This window comes from Danio rerio, chromosome 5, assembly GCF_049306965.1.
Source record: "Danio rerio strain Tuebingen ecotype United States chromosome 5, GRCz12tu, whole genome shotgun sequence".
Taxonomy (NCBI): Eukaryota; Metazoa; Chordata; class Actinopteri; order Cypriniformes; family Danionidae; genus Danio; species Danio rerio.
In genome coordinates, this window is record NC_133180.1 from 76,442,501 (window position 1) to 76,468,685 (window position 26,185).

The 26,185-nt window shown below is 43.8% G+C and overlaps 1 protein-coding gene across 4 annotated transcripts in view; it reads left to right on the forward strand.

The window, feature by feature from the left end:
- Nucleotides 1-26,185, forward strand: part of pappaa (pregnancy-associated plasma protein A, pappalysin 1a) — a 179,878-nt gene that overhangs the window by 77,446 nt on the left and 76,247 nt on the right. For all 4 annotated transcript variants that reach the window (XM_073949692.1, XM_073949691.1, XM_073949690.1 and 1 more), the window contains 3 exon segments: nt 245-373; nt 6,850-6,941; nt 13,669-13,865. In XM_073949692.1, coding sequence (XP_073805793.1) covers nt 245-373; nt 6,850-6,941; nt 13,669-13,865 — 418 coding nt within the window.

Here is a 26,185-nt window from a genome sequence, read left to right on the forward strand (position 1 = left end):
CTCCCCGTGTTCCTCCCACAGTTCAAGCACATGCGCTGTAGATGAATTGGGTAAACTAACTTGGCCGTAGTATGTGAGTGTGTGTGAATGTGAGTACTGCAGTGCTGCTGGAAGGGCATCCGCTGCGTAAAACAAATGCTGGAATAGTTGGCGGTTCATTCCGCTGTGGTGACCACTAATAAATAACGAACTAAGAAAAGTGAATGAATGAATGTTTCTCAGATTTTTTGTCATGTTTCCACAGGGATGTGGAGTACGGTGGGATTTACACCTATCAGGTCCAGACCGTCTCCAGTCGCAGTGAAAGTGAGCCGTCGCCTCCGTTCACACACCGCATCGGAGCGCCGTACTGCGGAGATGGCTTTATCCAGAGGTGGGTTTGGATGTGTTTCTGCAGCCTCCAACAAAACATTTTAAGATGGTTAGGAAACACTGTTTCCATTCAAAATGAAAATATCACTACAAGAGTTGACACTTAGCTGATGATTGATTATAAAGCTTGTTTGGCCCTGCTCCGGGAGAGAGCCCTGAGCAGGGCCGGCGCTTCCATAGAGGCAACCTAGGCGGCGGCCTAGGGCAGCAGAATAGAGAGGGCGGCATCCACGAAACTACCCTCGCCACCCGCACCCTCATCCGCGTCTAGGGTGGCAGAATAGAGAGAGCGGCGTCCCCAAAACTATCCCCGCCACCCGCGCCCACAATTACATCCGCGTCTAGGGTGGCAGAATATAGAGTGGCGTCCCCGAAACTACCCTCACCACCCGCGCCCACAATTACATCCGCGTCTAGGGTGGCAGAATAGAGAGAGCAGCGTCCCCGAAACTACCCTCGCCACCCGCGCCCACAATTACATCCGCGTCTAGGGTGGCAGAATAGAGAGAGCGGCGTCCCCGAAACTACCCTCGCCACCCGCGCCCACAATTACATCCGCGTCTAGGGTGGCAGAATAGAGAGAGCGGCGTCCCCGAAACTACCCTCGCCACCCGCGCCCACAATTACATCCGCGTCTAGGGTGGCAGAATAGAGAGAGCGGCGTCCCCGAAACTACCCTCGCCACCCGCGCCCGCAATTACATCCGCGTCTAGGGTGGCAGAATAGAGAGAGCGGCGTCCCCGAAACTACCCTCGCCACCCGCGCCCACAATTACATCCGCGTCTAGGGTGGCAGAATAGAGAGAGCGGCGTCCCCGAAACTACCCTCGCCACCCGCGCCCGCAATTACATCCGCGTCTAGGGTGGCAGAATAGAGAGAGCGGTGTCCCCGAAACTACCCTCGCCACCCGCGCCCACAATTACATCCGCGTCTAGGGTGGCAGAATAGAGAGAGCGGCGTCCCCAAAACTATCCTCGCCACCCGCGCCCACAATTACATCCGGGTCTAGGGTGGCAGAATATAGAGTGGCGTCCCCGAAACTACCCTCACCACCCGCGCCCACAATTACATCCGCGTCTAGGGTGGCAGAATAGAGAGAGCAGCGTCCCCGAAACTACCCTCACCACCCGCGCCCACAATTACATCCGCGTCTAGGGTGGCAGAATAGAGAGAGCAGCGTCCCCGAAACTACCCTCGCCACCCGCGCCCGCAATTACATCCGCGTCTAGGGTGGCAGAATAGAGAGAGCGGCGTCCCCGAAACTACCCTCGCCACCCGCGCCCACAATTACATCCGCGTCTAGGGTGGCAGAATAGAGAGAGCGGCGTCCCCGAAACTACCCTCGCCACTCGCGCCCACAATTACATCCGCGTCTAGGTTGGCAGAATAGAGAGAGCGGCGTCCCCGAAACTACCCTCGCCACCCGCGCCCACAATTACATCCGCGTCTAGGGTGGCAGAATAGAGAGAGTGGCGTCCCCGAAACTACCCTCGCCACCCGCGCCCACAATTACATCCGCGTCTAGGGTGGCAGAATAGAGAGAGCGGCGTCCCCGAAACTACCCTCGCCACCCGCGCCCGCAATTACATCCGCGTCTAGGGTGGCAGAATAGAGAGAGCGGCGTCCCCGAAACTACCCTCGCCACCCGCGCCCACAATTACATCCGCGTCTAGGGTGGCAGAATAGAGAGAGCGGCGTCCCCAAAACTATCCTCGCCACCCGCGCCCACAATTACATCCGGGTCTAGGGTGGCAGAATATAGAGTGGCGTCCCCGAAACTACCCTCACCACCCGCGCCCACAATTACATCCGCGTCTAGGGTGGCAGAATAGAGAGAGCAGCGTCCCCGAAACTACCCTCACCACCCGCGCCCACAATTACATCCGCGTCTAGGGTGGCAGAATAGAGAGAGCAGCGTCCCCGAAACTACCCTCACCACCCGCGCCCACAATTACATCCGCGTCTAGGGTGGCAGAATAGAGAGAGCAGCGTCCCCGAAACTACCCTCGCCACCCGCGCCCGCAATTACATCCGCGTCTAGGGTGGCAGAATAGAGAGAGCGGCGTCCCCGAAACTACCCTCGCCACCCGCGCCCACAATTACATCCGCGTCTAGGGTGGCAGAATAGAGAGAGCAGCGTCCCCGAAACTACCCTCACCACCCTCGCCCACAATTACATCTGTGTCTAGGGTGGCAGAATAGAGAGAGCAGCGTCCCCGAAACTACCCTCGCCACCCGCGCCCACAATTACATCCGCGTCTAGGGTGGCAGAATAGAGAGAGCGGCGTCCCCGAAACTACCCTCGCCACCCGCGCCCACAATTACATCCGCGTCTAGGGTGGCAGAATAGAGAGAGCGGCGTCCCCGAAACTACCCTCGCCACTCGCGCCCACAATTACATCCGCGTCTAGGGTGGCAGAATAGAGAGAGCGGCGTCCCCGAAACTACCCTCGCCACCCGCGCCCACAATTACATCCGCGTCTAGGGTGGCAGAATAGAGAGAGCGGCGTCCCCGAAACTACCCTCGCCACCCGCGCCCGCAATTACATCCGCGTCTAGGGTGGCAGAATAGAGAGAGCGGCGTCCCCGAAACTACCCTCGCCACCCGCGCCCACAATTACATCCGCGTCTAGGGTGGCAGAATAGAGAGAGCGGCGTCCCCAAAACTATCCTCGCCACCCGCGCCCACAATTACATCCGGGTCTAGGGTGGCAGAATATAGAGTGGCGTCCCCGAAACTACCCTCACCACCCGCGCCCACAATTACATCCGCGTCTAGGGTGGCAGAATAGAGAGAGCAGCGTCCCCGAAACTACCCTCACCACCCGCGCCCACAATTACATCCGCGTCTAGGGTGGCAGAATAGAGAGAGCAGCGTCCCCGAAACTACCCTCACCACCCGCGCCCACAATTACATCCGCGTCTAGGGTGGCAGAATAGAGAGAGCAGCGTCCCCGAAACTACCCTCGCCACCCGCGCCCGCAATTACATCCGCGTCTAGGGTGGCAGAATAGAGAGAGCGGCGTCCCCGAAACTACCCTCGCCACCCGCGCCCACAATTACATCCGCGTCTAGGGTGGCAGAATAGAGAGAGCAGCGTCCCCGAAACTACCCTCACCACCCGCGCCCACAATTACATCTGTGTCTAGGGTGGCAGAATAGAGAGAGCAGCGTCCCCGAAACTACCCTCGCCACCCGCGCCCACAATTACATCCGCGTCTAGGGTGGCAGAATAGAGAGAGCGGCGTCCCCGAAACTACCCTCACCACCCGCGCCCACAATTACATCCGCATCTAGGGTGGCAGAATAGAGAGAGCAGCGTCCCCGAAACTACCCTCGCCACCCGCGCCCACAATTACATCCGCGTCTAGGGTGGCAGAATAGAGAGAGCAGCGTCCCCGAAACTACCCTCGCCACCCGCGCCCACAATTACATCCGCGTCTAGGGTGGCAGAATAGAGAGAGCGGCGTCCCCGAAACTACCCTCGCCACCCGCGCCCACAATTACATCCGTGTGTAAGGTGGCAGAATATAGAGAGCGGCGTCCCCGAAACTACCCTCACCACCCGCGCCCACAATTACATCCGCGTCTAGGGTGGCAGAATATAGAGAGCGGCGTCCCCGAAACTACCCTCGCCACCCGCGCCCACAATTACATTCGCGTCTAGGGTGGCAGAAAAGAGAGATCGGCGTCCCCGAAACTACCCTTGCCACCCGCGCCTCAGTTATATCCGCGTCTAGCGCGGCAGAATAGAGAGGGTGGCGTCCCCTAAACTACCCTTGCCACCCGCGCCTCAGTTATAGCCGCGTGTAGGGGGGCAGAATAGACCAACCCCCCCTCCCCCCAACAGTTTCACTTCAGGTTTGAGGGCGGCGTGACCGTCCTTTGTCTAGAACGGCAGGTCAGCTTGCTCCGGCCCTGGCCCTGAGCTTATAAGATCCTCGATCCCGGGGCTCCCTTCTATTTGCAAGGCAAGAAGGGAGTTTGAGCTCAGGCAGATCTGGAGGACTCCCCTTCTGTAGTAGCTGAACAGATAGTGATCGCTCCTAAGAGATAACTACTGACTAGGAGCATGTCTATGGTGCTGATTTGGAGTAGTCAAATAACTGAAGTTGCATGTTTTTGGACGGTGGGAGGAAACCAGGGAACCCGGTGGAAACCTACGTGAGCACGAGGAGAACGTGTAAACTCCACACAAAAATGTCTGCTGATTGGTAAGGACTACAACCAGTGGCGGTCTTGCAGTGAGGCAACAGTGCTAACCACTGGGCCACTGTGCCACCCATCTAGGAAAGGAGGAGGAGTAGGGGTGGACGGGGGGATTCTTCAAAATGAAGATGACTGTGGTATGAAACCTTGGGCATTTATAGTGGCTTAGGAATCATAGTATAATAATGTATAGTATAAAAAACATAGTTAATAATAATAATAAGCATAGTGTGAATAATGTTTTCGTTTCATGTGTTCAAGAGAATAGAACCGTCGCTTCCTGAGAAACTAGTGAGAAAAAATATTATGACTATGATTAAATTAATTGAATAAACGATCATCTCCAAGCAGCACAAGCTCCTCTTTGTCTTCTATAATAGACTACCTGACTACCGAAAGTACTAAAAGTCTTCGATCGCACTTGTAAGATCAACAAACAATAACTTGACTTCTAGTTGATCATTTGGAAAAGTGTTGAAGGTGGATTTCTCTGATGAATCATCTGTTGATCTGCATCAATCATCACCAATACTGCAGAAGACCTACTGGAACCAGCATGGAGCCAAGATTCTCACTGAAATCAGTCAAGTTTGGTGAAGGAGAAATCATGGTTTGGAGTTACATTCAGTATGGGGGCGTGCGAGAGATCTGCAGAGTGGATGATCAACATCAACAGCCTGAGGGATCAAGACATCTGTGCTGCCCATTACATTACAAACCACAGGAGAGGGATAATTCTCCAGCAGGATAGCGCTCCTTATACTTCAGCCTCCACATCAAAGCTCCTGAAAGCAAAGAAGGTGCAGGATTGGCCAGCCCAGTCACCAGAGATGAACATTATTGAGCATGTCTGGGGTAAGATGAAGGAGGAGGCGTTGAAGATGAATCCAAAGGATCTTGATGAACTCTTGTTTGCTTTTTTTGATGCAATTGTGTATGCATTAATTGATTTAAGAGTGATTTGAAGGTTTAAATGATCATTTAAACAAGTGTACACTACCTGACAAAAGTCATGGATCCCAGTTGTAAGAGCAACAAATAATAACTTGACTTCTAGTTGATCATTTGGAAAAGTGTTGAAGGTGGATTTCTCTGATGAATCATCTGTTGATCTGCATCAATCATCACCAATACTGCAGAAGACCTACTGGAACCAGCATGGAGCCAAGATTCTCACAGATATCAGTCAAGTCTGGTGAAGGAAGAATCATGGTTTGGGGTTACATTAAGTATGGGGGCGTGCGAGAGATCTGCAGAGTGGATGATCAACATCAACAGCCTGAGGTATCAAGACATTTGTGCTGCCCATTACATTACAAACCACAGGAGAGGGACAATTCTCCAGCAGGATAGCGCTCCTTCTCATACTTCAGCCTCCACATCAAAGCTCCTGAAAGCAAAGAAGGTCCAGGATTGGCCAGCCCAGTCACCAGACATGAATATTATTGAGCATGTTTGGGGTGAGATGAAGGAGGAGGCGTTGAAGGTGAATCCAAAGGATCTTGATGAACTGCAAGAACGTTTTCTCTGCCATTCCATATTTAATCAGTGATTTGAGTCATGTCAGAGATGTATGGATGCAGTTCCCAAGCTCATGATGGAGTCAGACACAGTATTCATTCTGTCTCCACTGCAGCAGGACTTTATATTCTATACTGGACATTATTTCTGTTCAGTGACCAGACTTTAGTCTAAGCAAAGTCAGACCTTCTGTACTATAAGAAGCGTAATCTTGAGGCCTTTGCCTTTCATATAAGCCACTGCTGATACCAAATGATCAACTAGAAGTCAGGTTATTATGTGTTGTTTCTAAAACTTGAATAGGCGACAAGACTTTTGTCAAGTAGTGTAAATAATTAATTAAAAAATCAATATTAATTTAATTTATTTAATAAAATATGAATTCATTCCTTAGTGGTTTGCTTGTTAAAATTCAGTATAATGTTTGTTACTGAGTTCAAAAATATTCCAAAAACACCCAATATTGTTAAATAAATACAAACATAATAATAATAATAATTTGGTTATTCAGTTTTTCCCAGTTTTCATATGCATATTTATGATTCCATTCTGCGTTTCATTTATATGCAATACTCCAAAATAAAAATAAATAAAAATACATGCATTAAAAAAGAGGTGGATGTACACTATTGCGTCCCACTGCAGGCTTTACATGCTCACAAAGACGTTCACACTGGCGGCAGCACAGATCCACCACTGAAATCATCGTCAGAATTTCGCTCATTGCTTGTGCATGCTGTATTTCAGGTCTCTGGGAGAGGAATGTGATGATTTGAACGCTATGAATGGAGACGGCTGCTCCAGCCACTGTAAGAAGGAGCCGTTCTTCAACTGCATTGGTGAGTGCAGAGGAACTACTCCACATACTGCTGCTCTGCCTTTATGTTTCAGATGAGATCTTGTAAGGTAGTAGTTGGGGTTAGGTATTAGATTGGATTAGGGATGTAGAATAATATTATACTGAACACACTGTAAACCATTCATCAGACAATAAGTCATGACAACAGGTGTCTTTATTTCAGTTTGACTTAGTTTAGTAAGTTGATCAGGTTTCAAGGAATGCAAAGTTTAACTTAATATGTTGATTCAGTTTGACTGATGTAAATTATGAGTTGCACAATGGCTCAGTGTCACCTCACAGCAAGAAGGTCGCTGGTTTGAGTCCCAGCTGGGCCAGTTGGCATTTCTGTGCGGAGTTTGCATGTTCTCCCCGTGTTGGCATGGGTTTCCTCCGGGTGCTCCGGTTTCCCCCACAGTCCAAACACATGCACTATTGGGGAATTAAGTAAGCTAAATTGGCTGTAACGTATGTGTGTGAACGTGAGACTGTATCGGTGTTTACCAGTTCTGGGTTGCGGCTGGAAGGGCATCCGCTGTGTAAAACATATCCTGGAATATTTGGCGGTTCATTCCGCTGTGGTGACCCCTGATGAATAAAGGGACTAAGCCGAAGGAAAATGAATGAATGAACCATGCAGGCACAGGACATCAACATGACATCAGATTGACGTTGTACACCAACATTGAGGAACGTTGCATTTTGATTGGAAATTAAATTCGGGTTGACGTCAGAACTCAACCCGACACAATGTCCAGCAGCAGACAGGTGTTGTATTATGGTTACTTTGCGATATTACCTAAAAATAACCAAATATCAACATCTAATGATGCTACAGCTTGATGTTGTGTGGACGTTACCACTATGACGTCTATCAGACGTTAAATTTTGGTTGCCGTTCCCCGATCTGTTCCGGGACCTCGCAATTTACAAATCAACCACTGAACTTGACATTGTGTGGACGATACCGCTATGACGTTTATCAGACGTTGGATTTGGGTTGCCATACCTGATGAATAGATGTCAGTAATTGATATCAATATGACGTCGATTTAAGATGTTGGCTTTACGTTGAATTTTGGTTAATCTCCAACACAACCTAGAATCAACCAAATATCAACGTCTAATGATGTAACAGCTTGACGTTGAGTGAACGTTACCACTATGATGTCTATTAGACGTTGGATTTTGGTTGCCATACCTGACGAATAAATGTCAGTATTTGATGTCGATATGACGTTGGTTTAGGATGTTGGCTTTACGTTGAATTTTGGTTCATTTCCAACACAACCTAGAATCAACCAAATATCAAGGTCTAATGATGTTACAGCTTGACGTTGTGTAGACATTACCACCATGACGTTTATCAGACGTTGGATTTTGGTTGCCATACCTGACGAATAGATGTCAGTATTTGACATCAATATGATGTTGGCTTAGGATGTTGGCTTGACATTGAATTTTGGTTAATTTCCAACACAACCTAAAATCAACCAAATATAAACATCTTATGATGCTACAGCTTGACGTTGAGTGGACGTTACCACTATGACGTCTATCAGACATTGGACTTTGGTTGCCATACTCGACGAATAAATATCAGTATTTGATGTCGATATGACGTCAGTTTAGGATGTTGGCTTGACGTAGAATTTTGGTTCATTTCCTACACAACCTAAAATCAGCAAAATATCAACGTCTAATGATGTTACAGCTTGACGTTGTGTAGACGTTACCACTATGATGTCTATCAGACGTTGGATTTTGGTTGCCATACCTGACGAATAAATGTCAGTATTTGACGTCAATAGGGCATTAGTTTAAGATTTTGACTCAACGTTGGATTTTGGTTAATTTCCAACACAATCTAAATTCAACCAAATATCAACGTCATGTCACGTCATTATTGGACATCAAAATATCGTTGTCTTTAGATGCTGGTGATCTAAATCTAACCTAACATTGATGACTTTTGACAATGTGTGTCTGCTGGGAACCTCCACCCCATACATCTTGTTTTGATATCCTTCAGGTGGGATCAAGTGCTAATTAGGCGGGGTCAAACACCCCCGAAACACCCTATAACTCACACCCTGTCTGCTATACGGCTGTGACAGAAAGTGTGGCTCGCTTTTAAAAGAGTAGGTCTCTGCTGCACTTTGTTTGTGGTTGACGGTTTTGCGGGATGTGTGACCGTCTCGCTCCTAAAAAAGCATCTTTGAGAGCAGCACTTGAGCAGTAATAGCTTTCATTCGCTCCCTCCAGAGCCAGAGCTGTTTGGCTTTTTTTATATCAGCAGCATTATGACATCCTTGTAAAACCTGCAAGACATTTAATTCAGAATGAAAGCACTAACAGATTCATGAAGGATGTCTTGGCACGTTCGGCTGTGCTGTATTATTAATAAAACAATGCTTTCCGGACTCTGGTTTTTCTTTTATGGTGCCTGAGGAAGGATTACGTCATTGAAAGACGACGCTGGGGGACTTTTGTTTACTGTTGGACACGAATGCAAAGAGCCTCGTAAGTCGGAAGCAGACACTTATACTGCTCATGATATACAGCACAGCGGCAGTGACATTCACTCAGTGTAACTGCTGGGAGCTGAGAGTCAGTGCTGCTGCTTATTTCACATGGATAAAGCTCAGAGTGTCACAACAGAAAGCGTTTAGTGGTGCGTGTGTGTGTGCGTATGTTTGTGTACAGTATATGCATATGTGTGTGTGTGTGTGTGTGTGTGTTTGTCCCCCTCTGCAGCCCCTTGTTTCAACATCAGCAGAGTTGAGCAGGGAAGCTCTGGAATTTGTGCAGAGTTTTGAGCCAACTTGGCATTGCATTACTCCATCAGCCTGCTGGAAGACCTTACTCACTGACACACACACACACACACACACACACACACAGACAGACAGACAGACACAGATAGAGAGACAGACAGACAAACAGACAGACAGACAGACATCAGACGGACAGAGACCAGAAAAACAGGCAGGCAGACAGACAGACATCAGACAGACAGAAAGAAACCGACATCAGACAGACAGACAGACAGACAGACATCATACAAACAGAGACCACACAGACGGACAGACAGACAGACAGACAGACAGACAGAGAGAGACAGACAGATAAAGATCCTACAGACAGACAGACAGACAGGCAGACAAATGGACAGACAGACATAGATCAGACAGACAGATAGTGAGATGGATAGACAGGCAGACAGCTGACATATATAGACAGACAGACATCAGACAGACAGACAGACAGACTGACAGACACAGAGAGAGAGACAGACAGACATATAAAGATTCTACAGACAGACAGGCAGACAAATGGACAGACAGACAGACATAGATCAGACAGACAAACAGAAAGACAGACAGACAGACATCAGACTGATAGAGACCAGACAAACAGGCAGGCAGACAGAAAGACAGACATCAGACAGACAGAGAGACCAGACAAACAGAAAGAAACCAACATCAGACAGACAGACTAACTGAAAGACAGACTGACTGACAGAAAGAGAAAGACAGACAGAGACCAGACAGACAGACAGACAGACAGATAGACAGACAGATAAACTTCAGAAAGAGATCAGACAGAGACACTGACATCAGACAGACAGACAGACAGAAAGACAGACAGACAGACAGCAAGACATCAGACAGACAGACAGACAGACAGCAAGACATCAGACAGACAGACAGACAGACAGCAAGACATCAGACAGACAGCAATACATCAGACAGACAGACAGGCAGACAGACAGCAAGACATCAGACAGACAGACAGACAGACATCAGACAGACAGACAGACAGACAGACAGACATCAGACAGACAGACAGACAGACAGACAGACAGACACAGACAGACACAGACAGACAGACAGACAGACAGACAGACATCAGACAGACAGACACAGACAGACACAGACAGACAGACAGACAGACAGACAGACAGACAGACATCAGACAGACAGCAAGACATCAGACAGACAGACAGACAGACAGACAGACAGACAGACAGACAGACAGACAGACAGACAGACAGACAGACAAACTTCAGAAAGAGATCAGACAGAGAGACTGACATCACACAGAAAGACAGACCAACAGACTGACGGATAGACAGACAGAAAGACAGACATTAGACAGACAGACAGACAGACAGATAGACAGACAGACAGAGAGACATGCCTGGTGATTTCCAAAAATCAATTTATTTTTATTAAACCTTAAGAATTCCCATATGTTGTCCATAACCTACTGAAGAGAAAAACAGTCGTTTATAGTAACTGTATACATTTATAGTTACAATAGTAGATTATAGTTACTAGTTGTATTGGATTGCGATCCCCTGTGGCAATGACATTATATTAAAGACACAGCAATAGCTTGAGATGCAGCAGATTGATTTTTATAACACCAGGTTAAACTTTCTGGCACATTTACAGCACTCACATACATAAAAAATGAAAAGAAGAATAGACTTGGTGTGCGCCATTGCATGCAAGGTTTCTGTATTTATAACCACATCAGAGGATATTGGGGGTCGCGCGTCACTGGCATTGTTATTTTGGGGGTCACGGTCTGAAAAGTTTAAGAACCCCTGGTTTAGCTCACCAATTCACCTATTGTCATTTGCACGGGGAGAATATGCAAACTCCGACTTTTTGATTATATTGTGCAGTGTTAATTACTCAGTGCATTTGCAGCACTATTATAATCATTATTCTGTAAATAAGTTCATATGAGATGCCAGACAGACAGATTGACTGTGTGGGAGAGAAAATGTGAAAGTGAGAAGATGTGAACAGGAAAGGCTGAAAACACTTGTATGAGGAACAGCAGCTCCAGGGCCTGGAAAATGCATCCCGTATAAACTCCTGTCTCGCTCATCAGGAAAACCTAATGTATCCGAAAAATATGAAAAATGCTGCACTCAGAGGAAGAGAGCCAGGAGGGCACATCTGAAACCAATGTGTGCAAATCCTCCCGAATGCCTTCATCTGCTGGGATTCTGATGTTTTCAGGGTCCGAAATGAACACCCGCGAGCAGCAAATCCGAGAATCCACTCTGCAGTTTGTCTGGAAACTTTATTGGGATTTTCAGCACGATGGTTTTAGATGACATCTGAGAAGGGCAGTTTGATCCTTACTGATGTAAATGACAAGCGGAAATACAAGCCGTCTGCTCAGTAAAACTGCAGTTCTCTACGGCTGACATGTGTGTTGGACAGTGCTCTCACACACACACTCACACACACAACTCACAACACAGTACATATACTCAAGTTATACTATGTCAGTAGAGTGTCACTTAGAAAAAAAAAAACTTGTGCATTTTTCACGTGGTTTAATTATTGTATTTGTACAGTATAAATATTTCAATGTCTCTTTTGATACAAGATACGTATTTTCAGGTCAAGAATATATGATGGATAGAGTTGCATGGCATTGTTGCACTGCAAAAATATAAAAAAATAAAAATAATAAAAAAAGAATGAATGAATGAATAAATAAATAAATAAATAAATGAATGAATGAACAAACTAATAAATAAATAAATAAATAAATAAATGAATGAATAAATAAATAAATAAACGGATGAATGAACAAACTAATAAATGAATAAATGATAAAATGAATAAATAAATAAATAAATAAATAAATAAATATTAAATGAATGAATGAATAAATAAAAAAATAAATTAACAAATTAACAAACTAATAACTGAATAAATAAAGGAACGAATAAAAAAAAAATAAAGGAACAAATGAATTAAATAAATTAATTAATTAATTATTACACATTAATTACACATTAATTAATTATTACACATTAATTATTACACATTAACGTATTACACATTAATTACACATTAATTAATTAATTAATTAATTAATGAACAAATGAATAAACAAATAAATAAATAAATAAATGAATAAATAAACAAAAAAATTAACAAACTAATAAACAAATCAATATATAAATAAAGGGACGAATGAAAAAATAAACAAATAAAGGAATGCATCAACGAACAAATAAATTAATAAATAAACGAATGAATGAACAAATAAATAGACAAACAAATAAAACTAAATAAATAAATGAATTAATGAGCAAATAAATAAACAAATAAATATATTAATTATTTAATTAACAAATGAACAAATAGATAAAAAATATAAACGAATAAAAAAAAATAAATGAATAAAAAATGTCAAATAAATAAATAAATAAACAAATAAATAAATAAATAAATAAATCAAATGAACAAATAAATAAATAAATGAATAAATAAATAAATATATATATATATATATATATATATATATATATATATATATATATATATATATATATATATATATATATATATATATATTATAAATATATAAATAGATATATAAATGAAAGAATGAACAAATAAATTAATGAACGAATAAATGAATGAATGAATAAATAAATAAATAGATTAATTAAATAAATAAATTTTAACCCCAACCTAAAAGTCTACTTATAATCGAATGAGAATTAGTTGGAATGTAGATGCAATGTAACTTAAATTAAACAAACAGACCATTAAATTAAAGTGTGACCAACAGCAGCATGTTCATTAGACTTCATAACACAGCAAGACATAATATTTGTGTGTTATTAGAGTTCATAATTCATGCAATGCTAACATTGTGCTTCTCCAACTTGTCCGTCTGTGCAGATGAGCCCAGCATGTGCTACTACTATGACGGTGACGGTGTGTGTGAAGACTTCGAGCGGGAGACCAGTGTGAAGGATTGTGGTTTGTACACACCGAATGGTTTTCTGGACCAGTGGGCCACCGTAGTGGAAGTGTCCCATGAAGAGCGCCTGTACTGCCCGGCTGACGTGGCTGCTGGATATCCTGCTATTACTAAGGTTAGTGTCCCGTGCTGGATTCAGGCTGCAGAGTTATCAGATTTAGTGTGAGTTTCCAGCCTGATCTCACAAGGAATTCAGGCTGAGTCCCTTTGTTTATAAGGGGTTGCAACAGCGGAATGAACCACCAACTATTCCAGCATATGTTATACACAGCGGATGCCCTTCCAGCTGCAGCCCAGCTCTGGGAAAACCCATACACTCACTCATTCACACACACACTCATACATTACAGCTACTTTAGTTTATTTAATTGACCTATAGCGCATGTGTTTGGGCTGTGGGGGAAACCGGAGCACCCGAACCCACGCCAACACAGGGAAAACACGGAAGCTCCAAAGAGAAACGCAACTGACCCAGCCGGGACTCGAACCAGCGACCTCCTTGCTGTGAGGCATTCAATTTGAATTATTTTTATACTAGTATATTTATTTTGATGTCTTAGCAATGTGTGTGTGTCTGTAGACCTTCTATGGTTATATCTTTTCGGACTGATAAAGCTGGTGCTTTCATTTAAGATGTCAAGCTCGCCACAGATGCTTGCACTAGTTCCTTCATGGAGACTGTAGATGCAATCTCCCGAGCTGAGCAGACAGTAAAGACGTCTGTGAAATTACACGCTGACCTCAGTGTCAGACAGCCCTCGAGCACAATGTCCTGGCCTGTTTCCTTCCCAGTGCAGACAGTGTGAAGTGTGTTGGAGGAATGGACGTTTTCCCAAAATGCCTAAAAACTGTCCAAAAATATTGTCGGCATGTGTGTGTACAAATTCTCAATGACCTTCAGGAGACATCTTTTTGTGCAATATTTAAATGACAACCATACTACGACAGCATACCTGCCAACTTTTGTCTCTGAAAATCTATGACACCGTCTTGGACCGAATTTCATGCGGATGCTGCGATTGGATACTATACCAAAGTTAGTGACCCGGGGATGTTACAGGGTGTACCAAAAAGCTGAGTAACCCGGTCAGGGTGAAATTACGAGAGTTTTCTGAGAAATAACAAAACGGGAGGGTGGTGGGAGATGGGTCTGAAATATGGGAGACTTCCAGGAAAAACGGAAGTATTGGCTGGTATGTTCGACAGTCCTAACATTGTTTCTTAAAGGGATAGTGTCACGTTTGGCGGGATGAAACAGGTACAAAAACGGGTGTAGGATCCAAGTGCAGTTTTAATGATGTATTGTGCAGTGACAGAGACAAAAATCCAAGTGACAAAGTATCAAAATAAACAAACAAACAAGGAACTCAAACAGATTAAACTAGAACTTAACAACTATGACAAGATACAAGACTATGATCGGGAACAACATACCAACAAGGACGAACAGAGGTTGAGTGACTGAATATATAGTCCAGGAAATCAACGGTAAACAGAGACAGCTGTGATTGCAAATCAGTATATATGGAAGACCGGGTGTGTGCGCGAAGGAATGTATGGATATGTAGTTCTTAAGCCACTGTAGTTCGCTGAGAGTGTGCTACCAAACTACAGTGGCATCTGGAGGACATGGACAGTCATGACAGATAGTTCACCCAAAGATTAAACATCTGTCATCATTTACTCACTCTTCACATGTTTAAAACTCATAGCTCTATTATACAGCCGGCGCAATAAGGAGCAAGACGTGTTTGGCGCAGTTACATGCTATTTTCAGGAATGAGGAGGTCTGCTGAAGATGCGCAGCTGTTGTGCAGTGAGAAGTTTGCGTATTTAATAAACTACGGCAGTTTGCGTTCACTGAACAGTTAGAATGATTGATAAATCCATAGGGAACAGCCCCTTAATAGTCACGTCTCGCTTTCAGTTTCGGGCTTTGGCGCGTTTTGCACTCACACTACAAACGTATCGCGCCCAAGTGAACCGCGCTCAGGCACACCTCTTCTGACTGGGCCAGGGCCGGCCAAGTGAACCGTGCTTGAGCCCGATTCAGCACACTCACACTTCTCAAATGATCCAGGAAACGGGCCTGGGCACGGTACGGATGGCATAGTGTGAGTACGCCCTCAAAAACAGCGTCAGTTTACCTGGCTAGCGAGCGTGTTGTGGCAGAATCGTAAGCAACCCCCTGTTATCTAGTGTCTGTGTGACGTAGATGAGTTTCTCTCTTATATATTGCTGATATATTGTTTTGTGTTGTATAAATCGTATTTTGTTTTCTTTATTTGAGTTGTTACGTTGTTTTTTTTTTTTGTACATACCTTTTCGGGAAATAGGTCACTGTACGTTATCCTTGTAACTAAACCATCTTTTTTTACACTTCTGGGATAAGGCCAACATTTTTGAGAACTCTTTGGTGTTTTTTTTGTTTGTTTGTTTTTTTTTTTGCTGGTGTTGGGCATCCCACACCTGGTAGTGAACCCATTCCAAGTTTACTACACAATTACTCACAGCGGCATGGGAAACATTCTGACATACTACACTCCATAGCTGACAGGGCGCCACAGCAGGTGGCAGTAGTGAGCTTGTTGGTCTTGGGCCGTCGCATCCAGTATATATGCAACCCAGTACTGCGAAATACCCATATACTCTCACATTCACACACTCATACAATACGACCAATTTAGTTCATCAATTCCCCTATAGCGCATGTGTTTGGACTGTGGGCGAAACCGGAGCACCCAGAGGAAACCCACACAAACACAGGGAGACCAAGGAAACTCCACACAGAAACATCAAATGGCCCAGCCAGGACTCGAACCAGAAACCTTCTTGCTGTGAGGCGACAGTACTAACCACTGGGCCATGACAACCGGAACCAAAAACACGAATAACATTTAATAAAATTCTCAAAATGCAGACAAAATCAGCCGACCACACCAACATCTCCAGGCATCTCTGTGAGTAAATGAGGAAAATCTGAGAGTTGCACGAAGTTATCTCGCCACATTGCAGCAATCAAAGCATTACTGAAGACGATTAGTGGCCCGACAAGGAAATGGGTGTGACTCATCTGACCCTCCCACCTTGAATAAAAATCCTCGCCAGCGTTTTTGTGGTGGAGTGTGTTCACACGCAGGCTCCGGCAGCACAATGCTCTCCTGTGTGTTCTGTCATTGCACCTCCGGGGCTCTGGATCTTGCGTCATCACCCGCTAGGAGACATGGAAGCCTTTAGAGATCAGCTGGCTGCAGTACTGTTGAAGTCACAACTATTAGCCCTCCTGCGCTTTTCTTTTTTAAAATATTTCCCAAATGATGTTTAACAGAGCAAGGAAATTTTCACAGTATTTCCTAAAATATTTGTTCGTTTTATTTGTTTTATTTCGGCTAGAATAAAAGCAGTTCTTAATTTTTTAAAAGCATTTTAAGGTCAATATTATTAGCCCCCTTAGCAATATTTGTTTTGGATTGTCTACTGAACAAACCCCTGTTGTACAATGACTTGCCTAATTACCCTAACTTTACCCTAATTAACCTAGTTAAGGCTTTAAATGTCATGTCATGTACGCTTGAGTTCATGATGTATAAATAAATTGTTAATGTGTACTGTCATGGCTGCTGATGGGTCAGTTTTTATTTAATATTAAAACAAATATGTGAATTTAAGGCTGTTTTGACTTACTTTTGTCTGCTTTTTATAGTATGTTTAAAAAAAATTCCAAGTTGTATAAGCCCAATAATAATAATAATAATAATAATAATAATAATAGTAATAATAATAATAATAATAATAATAATAATAATAATAATAATAATAATAATAGTAATAATAATAATAATAATAATAATAATAGTAATAATAATAATAATAATAATAATAATAATAATAATAATAATAATAATAATAATAGTAATAATAATAATAATAATAATAATAATAATAGTAATAATAATAATAATAATGGGGCATTTAGTCACGGATGGAGGAGGGGGAGTGGTAGTGCGGGGGCCCCCAAAATGCGTGGGCCCTTAGAATCATCCTAACCGTCCCACCCAATACCCCCTCCACCCAACCCCTCTCTTCACTATCATGTCCGTGACCACCCCCCAGGCTCTCTTCACTTTCGTGTCCACAACCCAACCCTATTCACCTTATTCTCCGCGGATGAGCGGGCGCAGCCATTAAAATCTTTTTGGCACGAGACTTCCGGTCTCATTCACTTCCATTCATTTTTAGACATTAAAAACTGCTCGTTTTACTGTTTGATGTTGCAAACTGATATTTCCTTGTTATATTATTCTACTTGGTCTGTATAGTCGTGCAAACATTTGTTTGTAGAGCAAGTAGTTTGACCGTTTTTTGCCATTTATTATTCTCCCATAAGTGACTGAAACGGAAGTTCTAAGACAATCGCGAAAACAAGCGCACTTCCGCATTTTACAATAAGGTCAATACCACCTCTTCTTTCCTACTATGGCCTACTATGGAAGTCAATGGTTATTTAACAGGGGTCGCCACAGCGGAATGAACTGCCAACTATTCCGGCATATATGCAACCCAGTACTGTGAAATACCAAAATACTCACACACGCATACACTACACACACATGGCTGCTGATGGTTCAGTTTTTATTTAATATTAAACGAATATGTGACATTTAAGGCTGTTTTGACTTACTTTTGTCGGCTTTTTATAGTATTTTTTTTTAATTCCAAGTTGTTTAAGACAGAAAAGGAGCCCAATAACAACAACAAAAACAATAATAATAATAATAATAATAACAATAATAATAGTAATATTAATAATAGTAATGTTATGTAATGTTGGCTGGTTTGTTGGGGCATTTAGTCGCGGACGGAGGAGGGGGGGTGGTAGTGGGTGGGCCCCTAATAATATCTCTAGGGCGCCCCCAAAACACGTGGGCCCTTAGAATCATCCTAACTTTCCCACCCCCCCCGCCCAACACCTCTCTTCGCTATCATGTCCGTGACCACCCCCCAGTCTCTCTTCACTTTCGTGTCCAAAACCCAACCCTATACCACCTCTTCTTTCTTCCTATGGCCCACTATGGAAGTTAATGGTTATTTATCAGGGGTCAGCACAGCGGAATGAACCGCCAACTATTCCGGCATATATGCAACCCAGTACTGTGAAATACCAATATACTCTCTCTCACACACACACACACACACACACACACACACACACACACTACACACAAAAGGCTGCGGATGGTTAAGTTTTTATTTAATATTAAGCGAAGATGTGAAACTTAAGGCTGTTTTGATTCACTTTTGTCAGCTTTTTCATATTATTTCCAAATTCCAAGTTGTAAAACAATGAACATACAAAAGCAATGACTGCAAAGGAGCATAATGATAAAAAAAAAAAAAAAAAAAATTGCCATTAAAATACATACAGCTGAAGAATTATTAGCCCCCATCTTTTTCAAATATTTTCCAATAGACGTTTAACAGAGGATGGAAATTTTCACAGTATTTCATGTAATATTTTTTCTTCTGGAGAAAGTCTTATTTGTTTTATTTCGGGTAGAAAAAAAGCAGTTCTTATTTTTTTAAAGACCATTTAAAGGTCAATATTATTAGCCCTCTTAAGCTATATTTGTTTTCCATAGTCTACAGAACAAACCATCATTATACAATGACCTGCCTAATTGCCCGAACTTAACCTTATTAAGCCTTTAAATGTCACTTGAAGCTGAATGCTAGAGTCTTGAAGAATATCTAGTCAAATATTATTTACTGTCATCATTACAAAGATAAACAGATATCAGTTATTAGACTATTATGTTTAGAAAAGTGTTGAAACAAATCTTCTCTCCGTTAAACAGAAATAAATATATAGGGGGGGCTAATAATTCTGACTTCAACTCTATGTGACTATATGCTAACATGGGCTTGAGTTCTGCTAACTGGTGAATCCCCCCTGGACCAGAGTCAGCTAAATGCAGAATCCCAACGGTGCCACGACATGAACAAAATGTTCCTGTTTGAGCATTATTACATTGGAGAACTCTGAGTCCCGTTTGTGCTCGGCCAGGTGTAAGAAAGACCTCAAATGACTCCGGGAGAAGTCAGCCCAAGAAGCAGGAAATTATTTAAATAAATCAGCAGTACTTTTATAACTTGTTTGACTAGTTTTGTAACAACGAAAGCGAACTCTAAATGTGCAAAACAAATATATAATATGCACTCACTGGTCACTTTATTAGGTACACCTTACTAGTACTGAATTAGACCCCCTTTGCCTTCAGAACTGCCTTAATCCTTCATGGAATAGATTCAGCAAGTCACTGGAAATATTCCTCAGAGATTTTGCTCCTTATTGACATGATAGCATCACGCAGCTGCTGCAGATTTGTCGGCTGCACATCCATGATGTGAATCCCCCGTTCCACCACTTCCCAAAGGTGCTCTATTGGATTGAGATCACCTGACTGTGGAGGCCATTTGAGTACTGTGAACTCATTGTCATGTTCTTATTTGAGTTACTCTTAACTTTCATTGTAGTCTCATTGTGCTTATTTGAGTTACTGTTGCCTTTCTATCAGCTGGAACCAGTCTGGCCATTCTCCTCTGATCTCTGGCATCAACAAGGCATGTGCGCCCACAGAACTGCCGCTCACTGGGTATTTTCTCTTTGTCAGACCATTCTCTGTAAATCCTAGAGATGGTTGTGCATGAAAATCCCAGTAGATCAGCAGTTTCTGAAATACTCAGACCAGCCCGTCTGGCAGCAACAACCATGCCACATTCAAAATCACTTAAATCCCCTTTCTTCACCATTCTGATGCTCTCTTTGAACGGCAGCAGGTTGTCTTGACCATGTCTACATGCCTAGATGCATTGAGTTGCTGTCATGTGATTGGCTGATTAGAAATTTGCGTAAAAAAGCAGGTGTACCTAATAAAGTGGCCGGTGAGTGTCTGCGATTGAGTGAATGAGAGAGTGTGTGGGTGTTTTGCAGTACTGGAAGGGTATCCGTCATATAAAAAACATACGCCAGAGTAGTTGGCGGTTCATTGCGCTGTGGCGACCCCTGATAAATCAGGGAATAATTTGAAGAAAAATGAATGAACTGTGAAGCTACTCATAATTAACGTCCTCAACGTTGCTGAAGTAGGATTAATCTGTGAGAGTCTGGAACATCGGAGACTTTTCACTAGAATCTAAATGATTCATTGGTGTAAAATGTTCATCTGAGTTCAAAGATGGACTTAATTTACTGTGAATGACCTCGATCAAGAGCATCTCGTCCAGGCCACACACAAGAAAACACACCATGTTCTCTTTACTTATAAGATGGTCTTTAAAGTGTCAGGCGTTGAGCAGAGATCTTACAGAGTGTATGATTTCAGGTCGTGAATAAAAATGTGCTCTTTTGACCAAAAGATCGGTCTGTTCTTCACTGCAAATCACTTGAAGACCCTTTTTCTCAGATCATCCCAGCAGAATACTATCAGCTACTCTCATTTCGCTAAAACAATGTTCTCCACAGATGTACACAAGTACTGTTGCCTTTCTAAAGCCTCCTTTCCACTGCACACGACAAGCGACAGACCGGAAGTCATTCATTTCCGATGGAGAGTAGTCCGCGAGCTCCGATCATCTCCGTATGCGGAAAATTTGGATCCGATTTGAGCTGCGGATCCGTTGAAATATTTGAACTCCTGCGACTAGACTGTATGCGACCGGTCGACCGGATGTGATGTATTCCAGGTTTGCACAAGTCCGTGTGCGCAATATAAGAAATAGGACTTTATATGGTTATTTTTTTGAACCAGAAAAAGTCTGTTAAAAAAACAACAACATTCATTCATTCATTTTCTTGTTGGCTTAGTCCCTTTATTAATCCGGGGTCGCCACAGTGGAATGAACCGCCAACTTATCCAGCAAGGTTTTACATATCAGATGCCCTTCCAGCTGCAACCCATCTCTGGGAAACATCCACACACACATTCACACACACACTCATACACTATGGACAATTTAGCCGACCCAATTCACCTGTACCGCATGTCTTAACCGTGCTGAAAAATCTAGCTTAAACCAGCCTAGGCTGGTTGGCTGGTTTTAGCTGGTCGACCAGGCTGGTTTTAGAGGGGTTTTGGCCACTTCCAGGTTGGTTTCCAGCCATTTCCAGCCTGGTCTTAGCTGGACAGGCTGGGAGATGACCAGGTAAAACCAGCTTGACCAGCCTAGCCAAGCTGGGAGTCCAGTCAAAACCAGCTATATCCAGCTTAAACCAGGCTGGTCAAGCTGGTTTTTGTTGGATTTGGCTGGTAATTTTTCAGCCTGACCAGCTAAGACCAGGCTGGAAATAGCTGGAAACCAGCCTGGGAATGGCCAAAACCCCTCTAAAACCAGGCTGGCCAACCAGCTAAAACCAGCCAACCAGCCTAGGCTGGTTTAAGCTGGATTTTTCAGCAGGGTTTGGACTGTGGGGGAAACCGGAGCACCCGGAGGAAACCCCCGCGAAGGCAGGGAGAACATGCAAACTCCACACAGAAACGCCAACTGAGCCGAGGTTCGAACCAGCGACCTTCTTGCTGTGAGGCGACAGCACTACCTACTGCATATACTACTAATAAAGTAATAAAAATATATATTTTTATGTTGTCTCCGCATTCCCTCCAATAATTGTTGTGGTCTATGAGTTTCTAGTATTCATTAATTCATTCGACCATGGTGAACGCACAGAAAATAAAGACTCTTGCTTTTGCACTCCTTTATTTCGGACACTGTCAGAACAGCTTCTCTCCCATGGTGCACGACAGAACTGAAAATTCTGTGCGACTGCCACAAGGGGGCGAATTCCGACAGTCGTGTTCAAATGTTGTGTGCAGTGGAAAGGAGGCTTATCAGCTTGGCCATTCTCCTCAGACCTCAGGGGACATCAAGGCATGTGCGCCCACAGAACTATTTTCTATTCGTCGGACCGTTCTCTGTACACCCTAGAGATGGTTGTGCGTGAAAATCCCAGTAGATCAGCAGTTTCTGAAATACTCAGACCAGCCCGTCTGGCAGCAACAACCATGCCACGTTCAACGTCACTTAAATCCCCTTCCTTCCCCATTCTGATGCTCGATTTGAACTGCAGCAGATCGTCCTGACCATGTCTACAAGCCTAAATGCATTGAGTTGCTGCCATGCCGGACAGGTGTACCTAATAAAGTGGCCGGTGAGTGTATAATCAAGCAATCTGGGGAATTCTGCACCAGTTGATCCTGAATAAGCTGATTTTTTTTTTTTTTTTTTTTTGGGGTGGGGGGGCTCTTAACAGTTATTCGGCTATGAAGTGCTTTGTTTCGCCTCTGCATATAAGACACCTGCTGCATATCCAAATGTTTTCTGAAAGACTTTTTTTAAATCTGTCTATTGCTCTTTGGTGCAGTAAATGTGGAACACGATGCACATCGGCATTAAAAGTGCTATATATATATAATAAAACATCTTCAATGTGAGTTGCATTAGATAAAAGCATGCACAGCCTGTAAAATTGCTTCAGTGGTTCCATTTGCTTTTCCCATTAAAGACTGGCAACCCTCATTTACACCGCTGCCTGTTAACACGTCAGGGTTTTTTTGGAAGCCTGTTGAACTAGGGCTGTTTATGTGATGTGGAGGTAGCTCACAGACGGAGCGCTCCTGGGAAGTCATTGGCCGACCGCATATTTTCCTTGTGTGCCCGCAGAGGCAAGAGCCAACGCTTCAGGCCTGACACAGTAGATGAAGCCATACCCGGTGCAGTCCCAGTTATGAGATCAGCGCTGTCATAAAGCATCTGGGAGAAGTTGAGATGCTTGAGCTTGCACATAGATCAGAAAAGTAGACCCGCTCCCAACACGTTCCCTTATTTTCGCCTTTCTGCTGGGCTTCCAAAAGGACGTTACCTAACACTGAAAACATCGCCTCGGGTTTCCTGATGTTGCTTTTGCTGCGTGTTTAAACTAAAATGAGCTGAAACAACACAAATGTTACGGGTTTTATTTTGGGACAACTTATTTTTTTATGTCCAATCCAAATTATTAATTTAACTTAATCAATTTGACGCCACTAGCTTAACTGCATTTCTCAGTAGCTTAGCGGTAGAGTTGCTACTTTCTAAATCAAATAGCTTTTCAGCAGCGAAGCTATTCCTTTAGTCAAGTAGTGCTGTAGTGTCCACACAAGCTACATTTATCAATCGCATATCAATTCACTAATTCACACTTGCAGTCGTTTAAGAATAAGGCGTATTTGGCATGCTGTCCGGAGAGAGGGCTCTGAGCTTGAGTTATTCCCCTTATCAGGAAACAGAGAGGAGTTGGGATTCAAGCGAAGTATCTAGCCCGGCCTCAGAACACTCCCCCCTCTTTGTTTGAGAAATCGACTTCCATGCGGAAGGTCACCGGTTCGATACCAGCTCGGAGCGGGTTGGGTGGCTTAGGACCGGCGGGGTTAGTAGACGCGGATGGGAGTAAGGTTTAGGGGGTGAGTGTAACGGAGGCCAGCTAGTAAGTGCTGTGCAGGTAAACCTCACTCCTCTGACCTCTAAAGGTGCTCTAACGACAGACACTAGAGGCCTTGGTCTTTTGCATCCTAGCATCCTAGGGGCGAAGCAGTGGCACAGTAGGTAGTGCTGTCGCCTCACAGCAAGAAGGTCGCTGGTTTGAACCTCGGCTCAGTTGGCGTTTCTGTGTGGAGTTTGCATGCTCTCCCTGCGTTCGCGTGGGTTTCCTCTGGGTGCTCCGGTTTCCTCCACAGTCCAAAGACATGCGGTACAGGTGAATTCTGTAGACTAAATTGTCCGCAGTGTATGGGTTTGTGTGTGGGTGTTTCCCAGAGATGGGTTGCGGCTGGATGGGCATCCGCTGCGTAAAACTTGCTGGATAAGTTGGCAGTTCATTCCGCTGTGGTGACCCCAAATTAATAAAGAGACTAAGCCGACAAGAAAATGAATAAATGTTTGCTTATTTTATTTAACAAAACTAGCATAAAGCTAGAATTTAGTCCGAGTTGATGTTACTTTGCCTTATGGTCAATGCAGTAAGTGACTGTATTATCATCAATAACGTTACTTGTTGAGCACAAAATTTTATAACATAAAAAAATGTGAAAAAACGAAATCCAACCAATGAAATGGTTTGCTTTGTGCTTTGTTTTCTTTATTTGCTTGTTACTATATCCGTACACATCGCCAAAGTCCAGCATCTTCACATTGGCTTTTGCGGTTGACTAGTGCAGTAGATTGACATTAGTTCTGGGAGCACTGTACAAATATGGCGGCGCTATTGACGCATGCGCTGGGTCTTTATGCGGTATATATCTCTGAGTGTAGTTAAGCTACATTTTAAGTAGAGTAACTAATAGCTTAGTGTAACCCCGCCGATCCTACGCCACCCACTCCGAGCTGGTATCGAACCGGCGACCTTCCGCATGGGAGTCGGTTGCTCTACCAAGGGGGCTAAAGACCATGACCTCTAGCGCTAGAGCACCTTTAGAGGTCAGTGGAGTGAGGTTTTACCTGCACAGCACCTACTGGCTGGCCTCTGTTACACTCACCCCCCCTAAACCTCACTCCCATCCGGGTCACGGCACTAATGTCACCCCGCCGGTCCTACACCACCCAACCGGCTCCAAGCTAGGATCAATCCGGCAACTTTCCGCATGGGAGTCGGTTGCTCTACCAAGGAGGCTAAAGACCATGGCCTCTAGCATCTTTCACTAGAGCACCTTTACAGGTCAGAGGAGTGAGGTTTACCTGCACAGCACACACTAGCTGGCCTCCGTTACACTAACTCACTACATTTTTCAAGTAGCTTCCCCAACACTGTTGATTTGTATTGGGACGACATGAAGGAATTGTGTGGAACAGAGCATTATTATTTTTTTTTTACAGTGTAGTTTGAACCTCACAAAAGGACTCTGGATAAATATCTTGCAGATGTTGGTTGGTTAGCTGGCGAGACCTCATCTTATTTGTCCCAATTCTGCTGGAAAAAAAAAAACAAGTTCGAGTTTATCCAGGAAAATAAACAAGCTAATATGCAAATAGGTTTCAAATGAGAAACACTCGTTTCCCTTTAAAATGTTTGTTGTGTGTTCAGATCGAAATCATTGAGCAACAGTAGAGTAAATCTGCTAATTTTTAATATTCTGTCCAAAACAGCTGCTGAGTTGTCATTTTCATGCATGTCACATTGAAGCATACAAATGGAAACTGAGTGTTGTTGCAAAATACTTTGATTTTCTGCTTAAAGGGGTGGTCCGGAGTGTATTTTTAAGGCTTGGTTGTGTTTATAAGAGTTTGAGCTCAGGTAGCTCTCGAGAACTCCCCTGCTTGTGAATGTGTTAGGAATAGCTGAGATATAGGGCCCTATCATACACCTGGCGCAATGTGGCGCGGCGCAATACTCTTTTGCTACTTTAA